This window comes from Podarcis raffonei, chromosome 3, assembly GCF_027172205.1.
Source record: "Podarcis raffonei isolate rPodRaf1 chromosome 3, rPodRaf1.pri, whole genome shotgun sequence".
NCBI classification, from domain to species: domain Eukaryota; kingdom Metazoa; phylum Chordata; class Lepidosauria; order Squamata; family Lacertidae; genus Podarcis; species Podarcis raffonei.
Genome location: NC_070604.1, coordinates 4,101,502 through 4,122,632, shown reverse-complemented (window position 1 = coordinate 4,122,632; position 21,131 = coordinate 4,101,502). Strand labels below are relative to the sequence as shown.

The window sequence follows — 21,131 nt, the reverse complement described above, 5'->3', positions numbered from 1 at the left end:
TCACTTGATGCTGATAGCTTCTTGACTAGGAAACGTTCGAATTTTGTAAAACTAGAGATTTGTGTGTGTCACAGACAGCGAAAGAGAGGTACAACAGAAATAAACAGATGAGTATGTTGGAGAGGAAGAGAAAAACAGGTGTTTGCGTTGGAGGGGGAGAGAAATTTAGGGAAGAGACGTGCATGCGTATGTGAACACGGGGGGGGGAGCGGATGATTGGGTTAACGAATGGATGGATTTGCAGATCTATTTCAATATTTTACAGCTAGTTTTTAATGCTTCTGCTGGCTCCCTCACTGCCGTAGGTATTTACACACACACACACACACACGCAGTCGCCTTCCATGAGCTACTGCTCTTGTGTAGTTCTCTTTCAGAGATATTTCTGCCTATCTGGTTCAGTTTTAATTTTGCAGAGCGGAGTGGGGGTTGTTTGGAGGGATGCGATTGTCTTTTGGGGAGCGACCTTTGATTTCTGCCTGTCTAATCTGGATTAGCTAATGTCCCCGCCCGCCCTCGGCCGCAGGCAGCCCGCAGGTGAGAGGCTCCTCCGCCCGCGCAGCACTTTCTCTCCTGACCAGAAGGTCGCCGAGCTCTCTCTCGACAGCCGGGGGCCGGGTGGGCGACAGGCGAGTGCGGGCCAGGGGTGGGAGCAGGAGCCGGGCGGCGGCGAGGGCGGGGGGTGCGGCGTGAAGGCGACGTGTGATTTACCTGCAGGTCGTCTGCTCCCGAGGCGGCCAGCCCAAGGCTTGGTCCTGGCAGGAGTCTTTGATCGGGGTGCATCCCATACTGGGAGCCATGGCTCATAAGAGACAGGTCGTGGCGACGGTAAGCGTCTAGGCAGCCCAGCTCCCTCCTCTGCTCGTCCAAGCAGGAGGACTTGAGCGCCCGGGCGTTGTGCAGGTTGATAAAGTCGGTGGGTTCTCCATGGTGGATCTGCTGGTAGTACTGCTGCGAGTGGTGGAGCGAGTTCAAGGAGTAGGCGTCGGGGTTGACGGCCGGGTGGCTGTGTTGGAACTCGTAGTGGAAGGACTGGTGGTGCAGGGGGGTGTACTGGTGGTTGGTGGAGAAGTAGGGGGAGGCGAACTCAGTGCCGGTGGTGGAGTAAGTGAGGGGCGACGTGGAGGAGTAGGCGACGGTGGAGTTGGCCACAGACTCCAGGCATCCCAGCTGCATCAAACGGTAGCTGTTTGATCCATCATGACGTATCTGAAAGGAAGAAGGGAAAAGGTAACCCAAATACTGCAGGCTGGTCATCGGAGAAGAGCGGGGCTCCAACAGCACCCTGTCCCGCCTAGCTCCCCCCCCCCCGCAACCCTGGCCAAAGCTCCTCTAGAGTTAGCGCCGGCAACCCCATACACCTTGGGCTGGTGCCCTGCAAGTCTGCACTAGAGGTTTAAAGAGGGAGCGAGAGAGAGACCCCTACGTAGGAAAGCGAGGCGTCCACACAGCTTGGAAAAGAAAGCTGCTACTTCACTGTGATGGCTGCTTGCGGAGGAAACCCAAAGTTACCCAACACAAACGCTGCAAAACTCCATATCCGTCTCAAGCGCAGAAGGGCTGATCTCCTCCTCTTACGGTCCTAACTCTCTCAGCAGACATAGGTCTCTCTCGATAGATACCAGGCACCGCGTCTCTCTCGGTGTGGCTCGACTCCCTACATGCCTTTAACCCTTCTTGGTAAAAGATCTAGGTCCAAAACATCCCCCTTCCGACAACCTGAGTAGGAGTCGATCGTTTGCTGGCCCCCGGATTCCCATTGCGCGCTCTCGCTCTCGCTCTTTTTCTCTCTCTCCGGCTATTATTAATAGTATTTGCCACCTTCCGTTTCACGGCATTATTGGGGCCATTAGCCTGCTTTCTTTCCGGCAACCGTTTGAATGCGGCAATGGGTTTGCCCCTTTCCTGGCGACAGATGTCATAACGAATTTTCGCCCTTTACTTCTCGAAGTTCTCTCTGAAGCCGGATTATAATTAAATGTAACGGTCCAATGTGGATTAACAAAAAAATGGAAACAACCACACACAGGCACACTCGACCGTACACACACACACACGCATGCATAGGCACACACATCCGCACACACGCGCACACACACACATCCGCACACACGCACACAGACACACACAAAATACCTCCGCATCGTGGACGAGTCCTGGAAAGGTAGTTGACATTTTGGGTTCTCCGAAAGAGGCTCTGATTAAATCCCTTCTCCAAATTTAAAAGGAAAGAAAAGACACCAAAGCAACCACCAAACCACGAACAGTTTTTAAAAATCAAAAAATTGCAGTCCTCTCCTGTTTCCCACAGACGTGAAAAATATATATACATATAGAGAGTATTTCTATCTAAACACAAAGAGGCTTTGCAACGTGTCTGCATAGGTCTCCCGCTTTTTTCCACCGTGCACCCTTTTAAAAACCTGTAGGAACAATTTTTCCCTCTGCACAAAAGCAGCTCCCCGGATCAGATTTTGTACTTGCAGGGTATTTCTTTGGCTGATGTCGTAGGTCCCTTGGTAATATAGAAGTTTTGAAAATTAAGCATCAGCACTGAGAACTGGGAGGACAATAGATAGAGCGGCTTCATCCCAGGAGACAAGGAATAAATATTGTATCTTCGCCTAATAAGGAACTGTAGGTTCTTTCAACGTTTTTATACATTTTTCCTTCACTCTTTTAGAAGGCTTCCCCCCACTTTACTCAGGCTAATGTGGGACCTAATCTTTTCGAAAGGGGCCTTTTTAGGAACATATGATTGAGGTGAACTAGAGCTAATACATAAAACAAACTAGATTAATTAAAACCATCCTTTTTCAGTTGGTGAGTGTTTCTTCTTGCTGGCTGTGGCTATCCACCCCCCCCATATTGACCAAAACACAAGATTAGCATGTATGTAACTGGATTTCCCCCGTCCTCCGAATTACACCAGCGCATTTATATTTCTTAGAGAAAATAATAAATCGAATTGAAGTCCACCTCCACGCCCCCCCCTCCCCGCCACCTTAGTCAGTGTTCGATATGGGGCAACTTAGATGAAATCACACTGGGTTTTGAAACAGAATTTCAAAGAAACAACTTATCTGAAATGTGTCACTGCGGTTAAGTGTCGCTGCCGTGCATTAGAGAGAGAGAGATATATATATAATATAAATACATACATATATATATACATATAGGGCGATACCGGGAGCAGGAAGACACCCCCGCGCGCCCCCGCACCCACACAATGACTGGGGTAAGAGAGCTAAAAACCTGGAGATTTGAGAGCGAAAAGGTGAGAAAGATTTGTATCTTCCCGCCCCAACTTGGAAGTGTCTATTTGAAGTGCGATTTGTTTTATTTTTCAGACAGCTAATTATGGCCGAGTTAGCATTATGGCCGAGTTTAAAACTACGTGCATCTATTTATTTGCAACCATCCCGGGAGTTAATTTCTGGGGGCGCGTCCGCTTTCTGCGGGAGAATCATCTAAGCCCCGTTTTCTGCTCGGAGGAGCCGCAACTGAAGATTCTCGCTCGTCAGGGCGCGCCTGGCGAGTGCTCCAAGGAAGGATCTGAGGCAAATGGCATTTCCTGCCGCTGCTGTGCCTCTCTGCTGATGGCGAGCTTAAATTACAAGCCTTGGAGACAGAAGCGGGTGTAACTCGCTTTTAATTGCCATTTAATTTGGTTCGCTTTTAAGTGTTTAAACCGCGAAGGTGTCTTAATAATAAGCCGCAGGCAAACAGACATGTGGCTCTTTTTTAAGGTCCAGGTTTGGGGAGTGTTTATTGGTATCTGTTCATGCAGGCTAACAGGAGCTGTCATTCAAGCCTCTATTCTTTATCCAAATGGACAAAGGCACACGACTAGAATTGAAATGCATTGTCTGAAATGGAAAAGTGCGATTATCCAGACCGGCACAGGGGTCAGCAGCAAACACTTTTTGTTGCCTCCCCAACCTGCTCTTTAACGGGATGGGGTGGGGTGGGGGGGTTGTAGAGCTGCACTTCTAAAACTCCTTCGCAGAAAGAAAAAAGAAAGAAAGAAATTACACCCTGACATTTTAAACAGGAAATTACTGACATCTCTAATGTTTCTTTTCCCAGGCTTTGGGCAACTTTGGTGGTAAAGATTAGGAAATGGGAGACAGTACATAAATCAGTGAAATCTTTCCCCTGCAAAGACCGAGTTTGTCTAGTGATCAGCCTACCCCAGTTAAGACGCTCCCGTCCACCCCCTTCCTAAGCGGAGGCGCCTTCAGGAAAGAGCAGGGGCTCCTCTCAAGTCACCTCCTTTTAAAGGATCCTGCTTGCCCATCAGACGAAAAGAGCCACCAGTCTCTTGGGATAACCACGATTATTCACCCCACCCTGGTTTATGACCATCTATAATGCCGAAGGGTATTGTTTTGGTTTATGAGAGCCTGGATCGTCCTTCTGGCTCGCAAGAGTAGATGAGCACGTCGGAAGCGTGGAAGAAAGAAAGAAAGAAAGAAAGAAAGAAAGAAAGAAAGAAAGAAAGACTAAACCCAAAGAAAGGAGAAATCTTGTTCATGGCTAGGTTCCACTCAAATGCGTCTATTCAAGTGTAACATCGGACAACTAAATACTTGATTTGTTTGTGTGGAAACCTTACCCACGTCAAACTGGATTTCCAGGAGAATGTGCGGAGGATAGCATCCTTACAGCCCGATTCTCTATACTTCCCTCTCACCTGGAAGGTAACCCCTACGGATTTCAAGTGAGGTTCTGCTGCTTTAAAAGCAGTTTAGTTTTGCACACCTCAGGTGTGATTCTTCTTGTCATCAACTGGACGTACTTCTAAGTGAGTGCCTTGAGATTAAGATGGAACTAGACAGGAAGCGAACCTAGGTACGCTTACTTGGAGATGAGATCCATAGGAAATAAGATCCAAGTTGGTGATGGCCACCAACTTGGATGACTTTAAAAGAGAATTAGGGAAATTCAGGGAGAAGGAGAGGGCGACCAAAGGCTACGAGCCGTGATGGCTTTGTTCTGCCTTCATTGCCAGGGGCAGGGTGATGCATCTGAATACCGGGATCGCAGGTGGGCAGAGGGCGCTTGCGCACAGGTCCTGTCTGCGCGCTTCTCATCAGCATCGAACTGGCCAGTGTGAGACAGGATGCTGGACTAGATGAACCATTGACCTGATCCAGCAGGCTCTTCGTATGTTCTTGAAATCAAGCGTAGGTTAGTAATTGGTCGGTTGCTGCAAGGTCTTAAGAGTTGAGGATCTAGTTCACATTCAGTCACGAAACTCTGTAGGTAAGGGTTCTGACAACCTGGTGTGATATGACACTTAATCATCGTTTCCCCCCAACGTCATAGAAAGTGTCAGTTCGACGCCGGAAAAGCGAGTGGAGAAAACGCGCGACGTCCTTCCCCATGCTGGCAAAGAAAACAGCCAAATGGAGACAAAGTTTGCATGTTTTATCTTACTTGTCCATGTTTAGGCTGGAGAGCTGTTTTCACTTTCCTACAGCCTAAACAAGGCAAGACAGGCGTGCAGAAATGAGACTGACAGTTTCCTAGGCATGGAAACAACTTCCTCGACAAAGCAGTTACTCCTCAGGAAGAGGATTTAACTCCTCCCTTTCCACAACAACAACAAAAAAGGCACTCCTCCACCGTCGCGTAAACACTAGCGGGGTTACCAAATCCTGGATCAGACCGGCAACAAGGACCAAGGTTTCTGCCCGGACTGGCGAAAACGTTTAAAGAGCAGCCAGACAGAACAGATGAATTTGTCCTGTCAGCTCTTTTAATATGGAACGTAAGAAACTGCCTTCTGCCCAGTTTGGCCGTGGCTCTTCTCCACACACACACCCCGGAAATGTCGGGGGTTGAACCTGGCTGAGATCTTCTGCACGCAAAGATGCGTTACCGCTGGGCTACAGTCCTTCCTACGCCCTGGATTTGTGTTGCCCTCGAAACAAACCATTAAACACACCCTCTCCTCCACAATCTTGGCCAAATCCATATTGATGAACGGAGCAAAGCTGTGAAGCAACCGACTGATTGCTTCTCAAAAGCAAGGAAGCGCCTTGTTTCCTGCTATGTCAATCCCGTCCTATGCAAAGCAATGCTAGACTATCAGCCTAAAGACACAATAATTGAACGCGTTACAGTTAACAGATGCAGGTCTACTCTGAAGTAAGTCCCACTGGGATCAATGAGAATTCCTCGCAAGTAAGTGTGTACTGAAGGGCACTCCCAAGGTGTAGTTTAGTTTTCTAGCTAGCCTATTCTCTCGAAGACTTCTTTCAGTTTTAGCCTGTGAAGGAGGATTTCAGTGGCACTTTTGAGTTCTTTGACAGTTTGCGGGATTATGGAAAGAAATGGGTCTTGAACGCCTGGCTTTTCTCTCAAAACAAGGCATTCAGAACACAGAAGGCCAAAGCTATGTGTGGTGCTGCGGAAACCACCCTAAGCTATTGCTCACCTCCCTTCTCTCTATTTTAATTAGAAAGTCTGTGGGATATATTGGGGGGCTCCTCCGTTTGAGTAGCTCCTCCGTTTGAGTAGCCAGTGACCAGTTCTCAGAAACAGCTGGAGAAGCTTGTTCCACACTCTCAGTTTTGCCTTCTTTCTCCCAACCACTCTCTGTCGGGATTCTTTGACTCATCTTATGATCCACAGGCACTACCATAATTTTCCCTAAGTCAGGGGTGCCCAAACTTTTTTCAAAGAGGGCCAGATTTGATTAAATTGATGAAGTGAACATGTGTGAGGGCCGAACAAAGTTGTTGAGCTTTTTTAAGGATTTGACCCCAATAAGTAAACTGCCACGGACTTGGGACATGTCTGCCCTACTACATCAAGGACTGTTTGTGGGAGGAAGGCTGGGAGGGAGCCACCATCCATTCAGACTTATTTGTTGAAAGGTTCCTGTTTAGATGAGAGTTGGGCAATCTGTGGCTCTCCTGATGGTGCTGGACACCAACTCCATTCAGCCCAGGCCGAACGTGATGGTGGAAGCATAGGCCACACCTGCCACAATGATTCAGTAGCAGCCAGCTTCCAAGCTGTGTGCTCAGTCTGCCAAGTAATTCCAACAGGAAGTTGTAATTCAACATCCTTGGGCCCACAAGTTGGTTCCCTCTCTCTTCTTTGGGGGATCAGCCCCTTTATAGCACTTCTGACCACCAAACACGGCTTAAGCCAACAGTGAGACGCGGCAGCTAAAAAAGCCAATGCAATTCTGGGCTGCATCAATAGGAGTATAGCATCTAGATCAAGGGAAGTAATAGTGTCACTGTATTCTGCTCTGGTCAGACCTCACCTGGAGTACTGTGTCCAGTTCTGGGCACCACAGTTCAAGAAGGACACTGACAAACTGGAACGTGTCCAGAGGAGGGCAACCAAAATGGTCAAAGGCCTGGAAACGATGCCTTATGAGGAACGGCAAAGGGAGCTGGGCATGTTTAGCCTGGAGAAGAGGAGGTTAAGGGGTGATGTGATAGCCATGTTCAAATATATAAAAGGATGTCACATAGAGGAGGGAGAAAGGTTGTTTTCTGCTGCTCCAGAGAAGCGGACACGGAGCAATGGATCCAAACTGCAGGAAAGAAGATTCCACCTAAACATTAGGAAGAACTTCCTGACAGTAAGAGCTGTTCGACAGTGGAATTTGCTGCCAAGGAGTGTGGTGGAGTCTCCTTCTTTGGAGGTCTTTAAGCAGAGGCTTGACAACCATATGTCAGGAGTGCTCTGATGGTGTTTCCTGCTTGGCAGGGGGTTGGACTCGATGGCCCTTGTGGTCTCTTCCAACTCTATGATTCTATGATTCTAAGCAAAACTGGAGTCTAACAGAGAAATGCTGTTCAACCAAATACTGTTGTTTTACACAGGAGCCACACATCTGCACAGTCCTGCCTTCCATGGACCACTCCTGAGCCATCCATTGTCTCTGCCTTTAGAGACAGAAGAAATCTATTTGTCTTTCGTCTATCCTTAGCTGAAGAGCAAACTGTACTGGGGATATGAAACCTACCCTCTCTTCCACTCCCTTCATAAATACAAGAGCAGGAAGCAAAGTCTCTAATTCAACTATATGCCAGGTCCCTTGGCAAGTGCCAACTTGAATAAAATATTGGGGGAAGCAGGTAAGCCCCATACTGCATAATTGATCACATGATGTGGTGCGCACACACCATTTGAATGGGAATTCACCTCAACTTGGGGGGGGTGGCCCCCTCAAATATTTTCTTGGGGGGCTGAAGGGACCTCAGCCTCTAGGAGTTGGCTCCTATGCAAGGTGCTGTAGTAATGGTAAAGACTTCAACACACCTCCTTCCCTGCTCTATGTTTGTCCCAGATTTCCTCATTTTCCAACATTATATGCTGAAGTCACTTTGCTTACTGCGATGTTATTTAAGCTCTTTTTAACTAATCTGCATAAGCATTGGGCTTGGACCATGCATAACCTTTAATGATCTTGAACTCATTTATTCTGCAGCCCACAAGAATGGTTTCTCAAGGTGTACCCTATCTATGATTTTGTCTTTTATGTGGCTTTCAGCATCTTTTATCTATACTGTCAAGGGAAACTGTTCTTTCAGCAGAATCCTTTCCTGCCTTTGGGAACTTTCCCAAGATCTTTATTGGGAGACTAACCTAAATGCCAGAAAGAGCTCTACTCATTGCTGCGAATTGTTGTCTCAGTCACAGGAAACAAGCGTCTACAAGTTGAGAAATGTAGAACTAGTTTCCCCTGCTATTGTTTTCTTATTTCATCAACAAATGTGTGGTTGTCTTTCTTAAGCTACCAATGGGTTTTAATGCAACCACTCATTCAGACAATATTTAGTTTACTTTGGAATATGAATATTCACTTTAAATATGTACTGCTCTTACCACAATCTTTTCAGAAAGATCCTACTTGCTTCGCTATGTCCACTCCACCAAAGAGACATAGCAACATTGATCTTCCTTCCACTCATACCTGTGAATAGTGATGCAGGTCAAGTCTTGCAATCCTCTCAGCTCAGGATCATGCTGATAATTTTGGATTCATCTGAGATGTCCTTCTTGATGTGCCATCTCTTATTAGAAATAATTTTTTTGTTTCCCCTCCCTCCGGGAATATACAGTTAACTGTGGGAGACTTGAGGTTAGAATATTATTGGATGTTACCAATAACATTCACCACTTTGTGGTGAAGAATCACACAAAGAGAGACTGCTGCAGCCTCCAGCAGCAAGGGAAAATCTCTTCAGCAGCATCAAGTAGAATCCCAGCTTCTACTGATTGTTCTTATGCACTAGTGTTATGTGGATTTTCTTCCTAATTAGTGTTTAACCACTACGGATCGGGGGGGGGCAGGGAGGGAGGGGTTTTCATTGATATATACTTTCCCATTCTCTTAGACTGATACACATATTCACAGGATATATACACTAAAGGGATGGCTTTGAAAGTGAACAGAATAGGCACCCTGAAAAACAGATACCCCTTTGAAGACTCATAATGGAATCTCTCCTGGGAAGATGCCAAGCCTATGATAGCCCCAATATCAGCAGTTATGGCTTGGAGTGGTAGAGTGCTAAGAGAATAGTCCAAGGTAGAATTGTATATAAGTATGTGGAATATATATATATATATATATATATATATATATATATATATATATGAAAAATGCCGAAGGTTGCCCTCAAAGCCACCATGATGATGTGTCTCAAGATGTGTGTACCAGCTAGCACCAATTTGGGATTTTTTTAATAGCACAGTTGTTGTGAAACCTATGGTGATCTACACAATCTGCTCTTTAAGCTGGGTCATCTTGTGAGTGATGTGCTATTTCATTGTCTTCAAATTCACAATGCCTTCAGTATAGAAGTGCCTCCAGTTTTTCTGAGAGTGACTGATCCAAACACTACTTGTTTTGTAGTCTCTTAGAAAAAAAAAGGGGGGGTAACTATACAAAGGATTATCAAGGATTTCCTGACCAGGCTCTCCATAAAAGTATTCCTGGCTCAGAAAACATCACGCCAGATGCAGAGCAGCTTTTTCATCAAGAAGACTATTCTGACATTGTTTTCAAGATGCATTTTAATATTTGAGTCAGTATCCAGTCATTAAACTTCTCTCTGGTAGCTGAGAATGAAAACATCTGTAGACTGTGATGTATTAAAGATGCACCGTATATTAGGAGTGTCTATAATTGATGGAGACATTTCAATAAATAATACAGTGTCAGAATCTTTAGATTATTGAGGCTCATCTACAGTGCTCATATATTTATGCACCACCAGTAATAGCAAGCATGTCTCCTTCTCTAATTAAACACACAGCACCACCATGGTATGTTTAAATAACATAAGACTATAGCACAAATGTGAAAATAATTCATGTCAAAGATTTGGGTCCTTAGCTTATGAGTCCTCTTAGTGTCAACTCTTTTTTTGTAGTGAAATAAGTTGGTGATCATTGATGTGAATGTCAACATCTGCTAGATTTTGGATAATCATTCTAATGTATCATACAAATAAGTATTTTGACTTGCTTTTGTTCTTCCAGTTGTAGGCCTATGCTTTACTAGTAACACTCTTCATGTGTCAGTCTAATGCTATTAATGTTTTTAAGCCACAATTTCTCAAGAGTATGAACAGCTTGAATAAATTTTATGATTAAGGTGGGGTTTTTTTGTAAAAATAAAATAAAATTGAACACATATTTATTCATGGGCTTGAAACATAAGGCTTTTATTGACCCAAGAATCCAGGATGGTTGCAAAGGAACCACTGAATATATATTTTTCCTTGACTGATTCAGAATTCATGCCTTCCTGCTATTAAAATGCATATGCTGCATTCCCCAGACTGAAGGCAGCTACTTCAGAGACACTGGAGTCCATCAGGGAATATGTATTTATGTTTTAAAAACATAATTTAATTTCCCCATTGATTGTAACAGCTCATGGATAAAATCAAGGTTTTCCCCTCCCATAATTATCACTTAAAATTAACAAGTAAAATTTATATGGAAAACAAAATAATGTCCTCAGCAACTCAGCAATGAGAGGGTAGTGGTAAGTTTGTTTTATTTTTTAAATCCACAAGGTTTGATTCTGAAATGAGTTTTTTCTTCTTACGTTTTCCTTTCTTAAAAAAACTTTTGGCAACAGCCAATAGAGATTCATAACGGTCCTGCTGATAGTACAAACTATGAATTCAATTCTGCAAACCTAGTAATCCCTGCTTAAGCTAGTTGTCTTCCTGACCCTATTGGAGTCCTTGACCTGGGTGAAGGTTGAAGGGTCAAAGCCCTAGAACTCTGAAACTTTCGAGGCTTGAAGGGTTTGGCCCAAAGCTCATTGCAAGTCAGAGCCTCTTCAATTGAATGCACTAGGCTTGAGCTGAGGCCCTGAGCAAATGTTTGAATTTTCATTGTGTTTTAAATGAAAGAATGAAAGAGTAAATGGCGAAGCAATGACTGCTCACATTAAAGGAATGGATTTTTAAGCATTTGGGGCCATTTCACACAGTACAGCACAGAGCAAAATTTGGGTTTGCCGTCAAGTAAGGACCAAACTACATGTTACATGCACTTGCATCTTTAATTGCCTCATTCCCTTCAGGAGAAGTATATAAACTCACTTTGGGTGGCAATTGGACGTGCAGAAGTGGTGGAGGGAAACTGTTTCTGGGTGCCTCAACATGGGGGTTTTATGCTGCAAGTGTCATTCAGGTTTGATTTTTTTCTGTGTGCCCAATGGGCATGCAGCTACCCACCACTCCTGTATTAGTCGTAGGTTTTTGCTTTAGAAAAGATATTCCACTGCTTCCCAACCACAACAGTGGGTGGTCCTTGATGGAATGTTTCTGTGTTATGTTCCTCTCAGTCACTACTTCCACACCTTTAGTTAACTTTCCTTGTTCTGGACATGCATACAGGAATTTCTTCTTTAAAAATTGCGCAGGAAGTATGCAACAGCAAGTGTTATGAACCCTTCGTTATCATGTCTCACATTGAGCAAAACTGGCTTATGCTATTTTAATTTGGAGGTGGGAGGTGACATCAATGTCCATTTATTTTCTTTTTAAAAGAAGTTAATTAATAATTATGACTTTGGGTGTGTAATGGTTTTGGTTTTATTTAATGGATTTTCTCCAGTAAGAGGAAATCTGGATTAAATGTAAAAAAAGAAGGAGAGAAAATGGGCTGGAATTTTGATGACAATGACATCATGTCAATGGTGTGAAAAATAAGCATGCGTGAGTAGCACCAATATCAAAACAAACCTCTATCCAGAAGTGCCCTAACACTTTCCCAACCCACTGTTTTTCTGCTCCAAATTACTCCTAAATGTCTTCTCCTGTAGAGAAAAAAAGTTTTTTTCTCATTATATGAGATTGCATATAATGTATAGTTTGGTTCTTGATCTTAAAACTTGCTTTAAAAGATATAGTATGAAGTCCCCCCGAAAGATCCTTTCAGGATCTTCAGCAGTACCATTTCCCAGGTTCTGTATAACAGGAAAATAAAACATATTATTGTTTGCAAACAGCAACCACTGTGAAGACTTTCTGAGTGAACCTATCACCACTCCTTGAAATGGCAGCTGAAGAAAAGGATGACTTTGGAACCCTAATCTGAAAGCATTAGTTATTTACAGTATGTTGAGATCTGCAATCTTGTCTGAAAGGCTGTAAATATGAGCTCACTCTGCAGTCTTTGGCATCACTAAGTAATTAATTTAAGCATAAAATTGCATTTCCTAAATCAAGCCAGTAACAATAGGAAGCCACCCACACAATGCATCTTTACTTTCAACAGGGCAACATTCAAGTCAAATGTGTTCAGGAATGTGACCATAAAACTCAGAATTAGAATCAGGGCTATTTTCAAAACCTGAGATTTACGTTAGCTGATAAAAATCAAAGTAACTCCATGAATATTCTCAATGCTGTTATATTTCAGGGCATCAGAACGTCAGAATATTTATCAGCACTTTGTTTCCAAACCTCAGTCCCTATTTCAATCAACAACAATTGATTTCCACTGAGTGGCTCTGTCCATATTCTACCCATGCGGGAAGCTGTGGTCATTTATGTACATGCTAATTCTACTGAAGTTAGTGGTACTGATTCAAGCTTAACTGAGAAGACCCGTGCCTTAATTTATGCCTTACTATATCAGCAACATGCTAGCAGTGACCCTATCAGCTTGAACCCAAACACACTTACAGGGAAGTAACCTCATCATTTCCAGTGGAATTTACTTCCAAGAATATGTGCTTAGGGCTGGGAAGTACATTTGAATCCCCAAGGTTATTAGGGATGAGTCCTTGTGAGTAATGTACAGCAAATCTAAAGGCTGATTTTTATTTATATAATTAACTGGGGTGGGAGATGATGAATTATATCTCTCCACTCTCTTCCTTCAAATCCCTCCTCAATACCCACCTGTTCTATAAAGGTTTTTTGTGCATAATATCTTTCTCTTCACTCCCCACTGAACTTGAATTTGTGCATATCCCCCCCGCTATCCTTGCTCCCACCACCTTCCGCTTACACTGGTGTTTCCTCCTCTGCTGAAATGTAAATCGTAAGCTGCTTGGGGTTGAGAAACAGTTACCAACAATCTCTTTGTCCTTGCTTTAAATTTTAATTATTCTGGAGCAGAATGACTCTAAATCATTGAAGTATCACTTGTTTTCCTGCAGGATGTTTCCCCAAATCTAAAAGGTACCCTCCTTTATTGTCTTCAAACAACCCCTGAGCTAGGCTGAATGTTTGCAATAAGAGCATGAAAAAAGGATGCAAGCCTGCCTGGCATCCCTTTCTTTTATTTTCTGTAACAGGAGCAGCCTGTTAGTTGGAGTAATCCCACACCGTCTCCCTCCCTGCTCTGCAATCCCCCCATCCCCTTCCTCCAAAGAGTTATTGGTTTATCAAACATCATGGCCCCTTCCAACAAGGTCCCTTGTCTTTCAGCAATGCTTCAACAGGGAGCTGTCCATTCAGGACCAAACAACCACGTGGTGCCTGCCCGCGAAAAAACAAAAGAAGTGAAATATTAATTAAGAGAGAGAGAGAGAGATGCAATCTGTTCAATCCTACGCCTGCAGGCAAGCTCTAACGGAAACCACATATGCTTTCTCTCTCCCCCCAAGAAATCTTCATTTGGGCATTAAAATACTTAAAAGGATTAGTCATTAAATACTTGTACATTTGGTTTAATTTGCTAGAAACTCTATGTCACAGGGTTAGATCAGAAAGCTAAGAGTTTTAATCTCATTTGCAGTATTTACCTAGATGTTTTATTTCTTCTGCTGCTTGTTACAGGGATCATATTAATATCCCATGCATCCAGAGGGAGGAGGTTGAAAAAAAGGAGCTGGTTGCTGACTGATGGCATAGAAATATCAAAGGGCCTTTTCAAGTAAAACAAAAAGCATTAATGGGAATTGGGTGTTTCCTATAGCAGTCTGGCTCCTTTTAATGATAGGGATGCTGTAATAGTTGCTCAGGGAGACAGTGAAGCTAAATGGGTAAAGTAGTGGCTGAATCCATTAGGGGCTTTGGGTGATGTCCCACCATTTAAGTTGTTCAGGTTAGGTCATCTTCCTACTCTCTGATTTTATCTCTTCCCTTTCCAGATGTCATATAAGAACACTGAGTTGTTTCAAGCAATGGGTTATTGCAACAAATTCTTCTATGTTAGTTTCTCAAGCTGATGTTGCCATTTAATTAATGGAAGAGTTGGCATATTTCACTGTGCACTCGCTTAATTAGGAACAGCAACTTTGGTAATATGGTGCCCTGTGCAAGGCCAAAATTTGACAGTCAAAATTTCACTGCCTGGCCCCAGCCTAAAACTGCCTTCCCAAAGCCAGATGTGGGAGGTGTCAGGTTTGGGAAGGAGGTGCAAGCTCTTGCAGGGTTCTAGAGCCCTCCCTCCTCCTTCCCAAAGTTGGGGAAGTGCTAAATAGGCTTTAGGAAGGAGGTGGGAAGGTGTCCCTTTGGCCCCTGTGCCCTGTGTGTGTGAAAACTGGTCATGGTGCCCTAAATCTGCCTGTGGGGACAACATGTATGGAACTTGAGTAGCCATGATCTAAAAAATAACCTGTTATGATTCCAGGGATCTCTGATACTGGGGAAGGGCCATAGCTCATGCTTTGCATTCAGAATGTCTTGGGTTAAGTCCCTGGCATTCCTAGGTAGAGCTGGAAAAGTCCCATGTCTAAAACTCCAGAGAGCTATAAATAATACTGCCACTACATGGCCTTGTATTGTATTACAAGGGACGCGGGTGGCGCTGTGGGTTAAACCACAGAGCCTAGGACTTGCCGATCAGAAGGTCAGTGGTTTGAATCCCCGCGACGGGGTGAGCTCCCGTTGCTCGGTCCCTGCTCCTGCCAACCTAGCAGTTTGAAAGCACGTCAAAGTGCAAGTAGATAAATAGGTACCATTCTGGCGGGAAGGTAAATGGCGTTTCCGTGCGCTGCTCTGGCTCGCCAGAAGTGGCTTACGCCGGCTCCCTTGGCCAGTTAAGCAAGATGAGTGCCACAACTCCAGAGTCAGCCACGACTGGACCTAATGATCAGGGGTCTCTTTACCTTTACATGGCCTTGATCAGATGTGCACAAATCCATTCAAATCTAATCAACTGAAACGTGCCCAATGATACCTCAGTTTAAGAACAGCCCTGTTTATGAACTATTCAGTATATGAACTCTGCAAAACCGAAATTGGTGTTCCAGTTAGCGAACTTTACCTCGGTCTATGAATGGAAGCCGAACTGTGCAAGGCCTCATTATGGAAAGAACACCTTGGTTTAAGGATGGCTTTGGTTTAAGAATGGACTTCTGGAAAGGATTAAGTTAATAAACTGGGGTACCACTTTGATGAGATATTTAGCTCCAAGCCACAGTACACCATGGGGAGATGAAATATGGAATATGGGGCTTATTAACACTCACCAGGCCCATTGGGAGACCAACTATCCTTACAAAGATGTCTGCAAACATGATATGAAGGCTAGCAACATCACTCCTGCCATGTGGGAATCCCTTACAGACAACCACAGTGCCTGGAGACAGAAAGCAGGTCATGTATCCATAGCAGTGACCACAGGATGAATGATCATCAGGAGCAGCACAGAGAGAATAAATGCCATGGTGCATTTGCATCAGCACAACTAGACACCTTTATCTGTCCCAGCTGCAACAAAACATGTATCTCCCATATCAGTTTCTACAGCCACAGCAGGTGCTGCAACCTTCCAACAGGTTGACTTTACCTGCAAAGGCACACTCTTCTCCTCTGTTGGATGCCAGCCAGCCAGCCAGCCAGCCAACCAAGCCTCAGACAACAGAACAGTCCTTAGAATCAAAGATGGTACCAGTAACTGGTACAAGTTTAAGAGTCAGAACATCCCACCAATAACTAGACTGAGGCATTTTGTATCACTGCATGTTTCTGAATGGTCTTCAATGGCAATCTCACAAAGAGTGTACTAGAGTAGTCCAACTTGAATGTCACTACTACATTCTATGTCACTAGTAAATGAGGTTAAAGGTAAAGGTAAAGGGACCCCTGACCGTTAGGTCTAGTCGTGACCAACTCTGGGGTTGCAGCGCTCATCTAGCTTTATTGGCCAAGAGAGCCGGCGTACAGCTTCCGGGTCATGTGGCCAGCATGACAAAGCCACTTCTGGCAAACCGGAGCAGCACATGGAAATGCCGTTTACCTTCCCGCCGGAGTGGTACCTATTTATCTACTTGCACTTTGACGTGCTTTCGAACTGCTAGGTTGGCAGGAGCAGGGACCGAGCAACGGGAGCTCACTCCGTCACGGGGATTCGAACCGCCGACCTTCTGATCGGCAAATCCTAGGCTCTGTGGTTTAACCCACAGCACCACCCACGTCCTTGTAAATGAGGTTAGGTCTGCTTTATTCAGATAGGGTCATGGTTGGCATCATTCTGTGAACTGCCCTGAGACCTCCAGGTATAGAGTGGTATATAAATTCAATTAATACAACAACAACAACAACAACAACAACAACAACAACAACAACAACAACAACAACATTCTAAATGGAAAAATGCACTCCTTACCACTATGCTGAATCCAGGAGAACTCTGAAACTGTTTACTCCAGTGGGACTGCAACCTTATCCAAGAAGGGTCATGAGCCTCCATCCAGAGTTGACAATTCACCTCCCTCACAACATCTTGTCTGGATGAAGTTTTAGCTTGCTTGCCTTCATTCACACCAAAGCTGCCTCCAGGCACTGGTTCAAGAATTTCACAGCCTCCTTAACAGAGAAATGGGAGTTTGCTTAAAGGCAAAATTAATCAGTAAGGATATCTTCCATGTTGGAGCTTCAGCTGTGGACAGCTGGAGTCACGAAAAGTCTCCTTCCTCCGATGTGTGTGGGGGTATTCCCTCTGGGGCAGCAAGGACTGGCATACATTAGTGAGTGGGGAGGATAGAGTTACACTCTAACATTTTCTTTTGGAAGACTGGGTGATGCTAATTTGTATATTTTGGGAATTGAGGAGGAATGTCTCCCTAGGTCAGTTTGGTCAGTGGCTTATATGGGGAGAGAGGTGAGAGAGAAAGGGGGCAGGAATACAGACAACCAATATTTTGGGGTTTCACCATTCCACAACATTTTTCTATTCTATTCTGGCTTATTATGGTTGCTATGTACTGTAGGCTGAACGATGGAGCACTTGGGAGCAGGCAGGTCATAGAAGAGGGTTTTGGAGTGCATGGTCTTTTCTTCCTTTTTAATTTCATGAATCTATAAAACTATGCCCACATCAATTCAAATCTGCAGGTAAGTTTAATATCAGCCATGAATTGAAAGGCAACCAAGCCATAAGATCCTTTTTACTTTCTTAAAACAACATTTTCACAGTAGATGAGACATTACGTAGCAGCTCTCCTGATGGCTGCCATCTTTCTTTCCTCAGAATGCTTCATTTTTTGTGGTGAATGTTCAGAGGCATTCTGGAGTGGTGAATGTCGCGCCACTGAAGTCTCCTTCTGCCAGAGCTGACTTGGCTCCTGCTGCAGACAGGTCATCTACTTATCCGTCCTTGAATGCCACCAATTGAACAAATGCACATGAACAGGAGTCCCAGACTGGATGTTCATTCATGACAGTTTATTCCTCTAAACATTAATTGTACCACAAACTGAACTGAACTGGATAGACTCCATTTGGTTCAGTTGTCTGTTTGTCCCTAAACAAATGCACACCCCTAGCAAGCAGTCGCCCATCCAGGCATTGATCAAACTTGTAGGAAAGTTTCATATGTGCACTGCCTGAGCCACATTTTCTGCTCATGTGGGTAAAGGCAGCCCAAAAGTCATGAATCTGAAAACTGGCGGATGACCTGTGATGTCTGTTCATGTTGAGTCATAGAAGGAAAGGAGGGAGTATAAGAGAGATGGGAAACCTATCCAGTCCCTTCATTGCCTTTCAGCTTTCCCAGGCAATTGGTTTACAGCATGCAAAGTTAAGTGACTGACAATTTTGCAGCCTTTAAAGGGACCTCAAAATATGCTGCCTAAGGCAGGTCACCCCACCCTGAATGATGTTAGGGCCAGCCTTGGGGCTCTGCCCCTACAGCAAGGCTAGTTCCTCTGTTGCAAGGCTACCCTGCTTTAGGTGCCGGTTTGGGGCCAGCAAGAGGAAAGATAAAATTCGAGGGTTTTGATGAGGTGAAAAGCCCTTGCTTTTCAAGAATGCAGACCTTTCTTTTCATGTCATAGCTGCTGCGTTTAATCTACTGGATTTATTTCCAAATATCTGATAGATGGGGAGGGGAGAAGTTTTATTCTCAGATGTTGCTCCCATGTTCAGTTTTATTTGAGAATGCAGGAATAAACCCTGCACCACACATAAAGCTTTTTCAATCACACTGTTGTGCTTTTCTTCCCTTCTCAAAAGCCAGAAACTCTTTTCTGATATTCAAAGCGTTAAGCCCTGCTACCCATGGGAATGCTTGGATGAGGACTAGATAAGAGAGTTACATTAGGGCAGAAATTCGGGTCACATCATATCAAACTGAAAGCATCAGGCCAAATACGGGTTTGGCTAATAAGATTTGTACACAGTCATTTTAAATTTTTAAGACTTGCCTTGAAATTTAAGGGGAAAGAAAAAGAAAAAAGAAACAATGAATGCATTTTCAATAAGCACTGGTTTTATTTGCTTGCAACATTTTAGGCTTCTTTTTTGCATGTTATTCTCTTCTCCTGGAAACTTCAATCCTCCTGGAAGACTTAGGCCTCATCCTCACTCATGTGGTAAAACAGATTATGCCACTTTCCTTCACACACAGTTGTTCCCTGCTCATCAAAATTTGGCATTTTTTTGGATAAATCTCTTTAACATGTTAGTTTTATATGAAGCGATTTTTGGTTTTGGGACATCCTATCATGTGAGCCTTCCACCTGCAGTCTGAAGGGGCAGGGCCCAGCCATTGATTTTTAACACCTCAGTGACAACTTGCCTCAAAACACAGCTGTGTGTCATCAGCTATTCTATTTACAAGAGGAACAAATTGAAGAAAAGTTAAGCCTAAAGGTAAAGGTAAAGGTACCCCTGCCCGTACGGGCCAGTCTTGACAGACTCTAGGGTTGTGCGCCCATCTCACTTAAGAGGCCGGGGGCCAGCGCTGTCCGGAGACACTTCCGGGTCACGTGGCCAGCGTGACATCGCTGCTCTGGTGAGCCAGAGCAGCACACGGAAACGCCGTTTACCTTCCCGCTAGTAAGCGGTACCTATTTATCTACCTGCACCCAGGAGTGCTTTCGAACTGCTAGGTTGGCAGGCGCTGGGACCGAACAACGGGAGCGCACCCCTCTGCGGGGATTCGAACCGCCGACCTTTCGATCGGCAAGCCCTAGGCGCTGAGGCTTTTACCCACAGCGCCACCCGCGTCCCTAAAGTTAAGCCTGGTGTATGTTAAGTTATGTAACTGGGACATATGATGGCTCATGAAATGCTTACCTAAATTCCTCAAGTAAATTAATTTTAGAATTTGTATACAGTTCTAGCTTTAGTTGGCTGAGCAGATAATCTAAAACTTATTTTATGAATTAGTTGAAACCTAAACCGAAGAAGAAAACAGAACAAGGCAGAGAACTAGATTAATAATTGTATAGTGTATTGCACACAAGGCAATACAACAGAATTACTGTGTGGCTATGAATAGAAAATGTGTCTGCTCTGTTTAATGCTTTGTGTTTCTTCTCAGTGGCAGCTTTTCCTTAACATAAGTAAGCAAAATGAAAGTCACTGCAATGAAATTGTGGCAAACAAATGTGAGGGGAGAGAGGCTCCATGTTGTCCAGCAGGTAATGGCTTTTTCCACCTTCCTGTCCTAGGAGCCTCCATAAGGATGCTGTTTCCAGAGGAAGAACTGTGAGATGAGAGAGACTTGTTTGCCATCAGGGGGTGGTTGATTTCACCTGTGCTGCTCCACCCCCAGCCTGAGGACCCTTCAGAAGGGAGTTGTTGCCATGGGCATTAGGTGTACGTGCATTTTGATGAACTGAATGGAGAGAAAGATTATGAGTCATGGGGTGTGGAGAGTGCATGTATGAACTTACCAATGCTTAGTTTATTTTGGCTGCTATTTTGTTAATATTCTTATTTTGTTTTATAGATTATAACTTCGGAATTGATTTGTTAATCATATAATATGACTTTGCCTTAATTGCAATGTTTAGCTTATTTTAATTTGTCGTTTAGTTAATAGTGTTTTATAGATTGTAATTATTTCACTGATGATTTGTTATTTATTCTGTATGATTTATGTTGTATTTGTGATGTTCCATATTATATTTATGATTACTTATTGTTTGTAAACTGCTTTGGGATTCATTTCAATGAAAAGGGGCATAAAAATATAATAAATCCATTAAATCAAATCAAACCCAACACAACTGTTGTGGGTATATCAGTGTTACACCAGTATTTTACACAACAAGCATGTGGAGTGTGGATGAGAGTTATGCATCCTTAAATATCTGTGCACAAGCACTTGGCTCAACCAGGGCTCCCAAACATGTGTACAATAATGTACACTTCTTGCATTAGCTGGAGAGGACACTAGTAGGCAACAATGCTGTAACAATCATGTTTGATGTGTAAGGTGTG

At 44.0% G+C, this 21,131-nt stretch overlaps 1 protein-coding gene across 3 annotated transcripts in view; it reads right to left on the bottom strand.

The window, feature by feature from the left end:
• The window catches only part of TFAP2D (transcription factor AP-2 delta), a 43,981-nt gene extending 41,537 nt beyond the window's left edge, over positions 1 to 2,444 (bottom strand). Inside the window, exons 1-2 of one of the 3 annotated variants that reach the window (XM_053380381.1) lie at positions 2,137 to 2,444; positions 712 to 1,209 (exon numbers count right to left, since the gene is read on the bottom strand). In XM_053380381.1, coding sequence (XP_053236356.1) covers positions 712 to 1,209; positions 2,137 to 2,175 — 537 coding nt within the window. In that variant the 5' untranslated portion in view covers positions 2,176 to 2,444. The other 2 variants (XM_053380382.1, XM_053380383.1) reach the window with 2 other exon arrangements.
• Between the last annotated feature and the right edge of the window lie 18,687 nt (positions 2,445 to 21,131).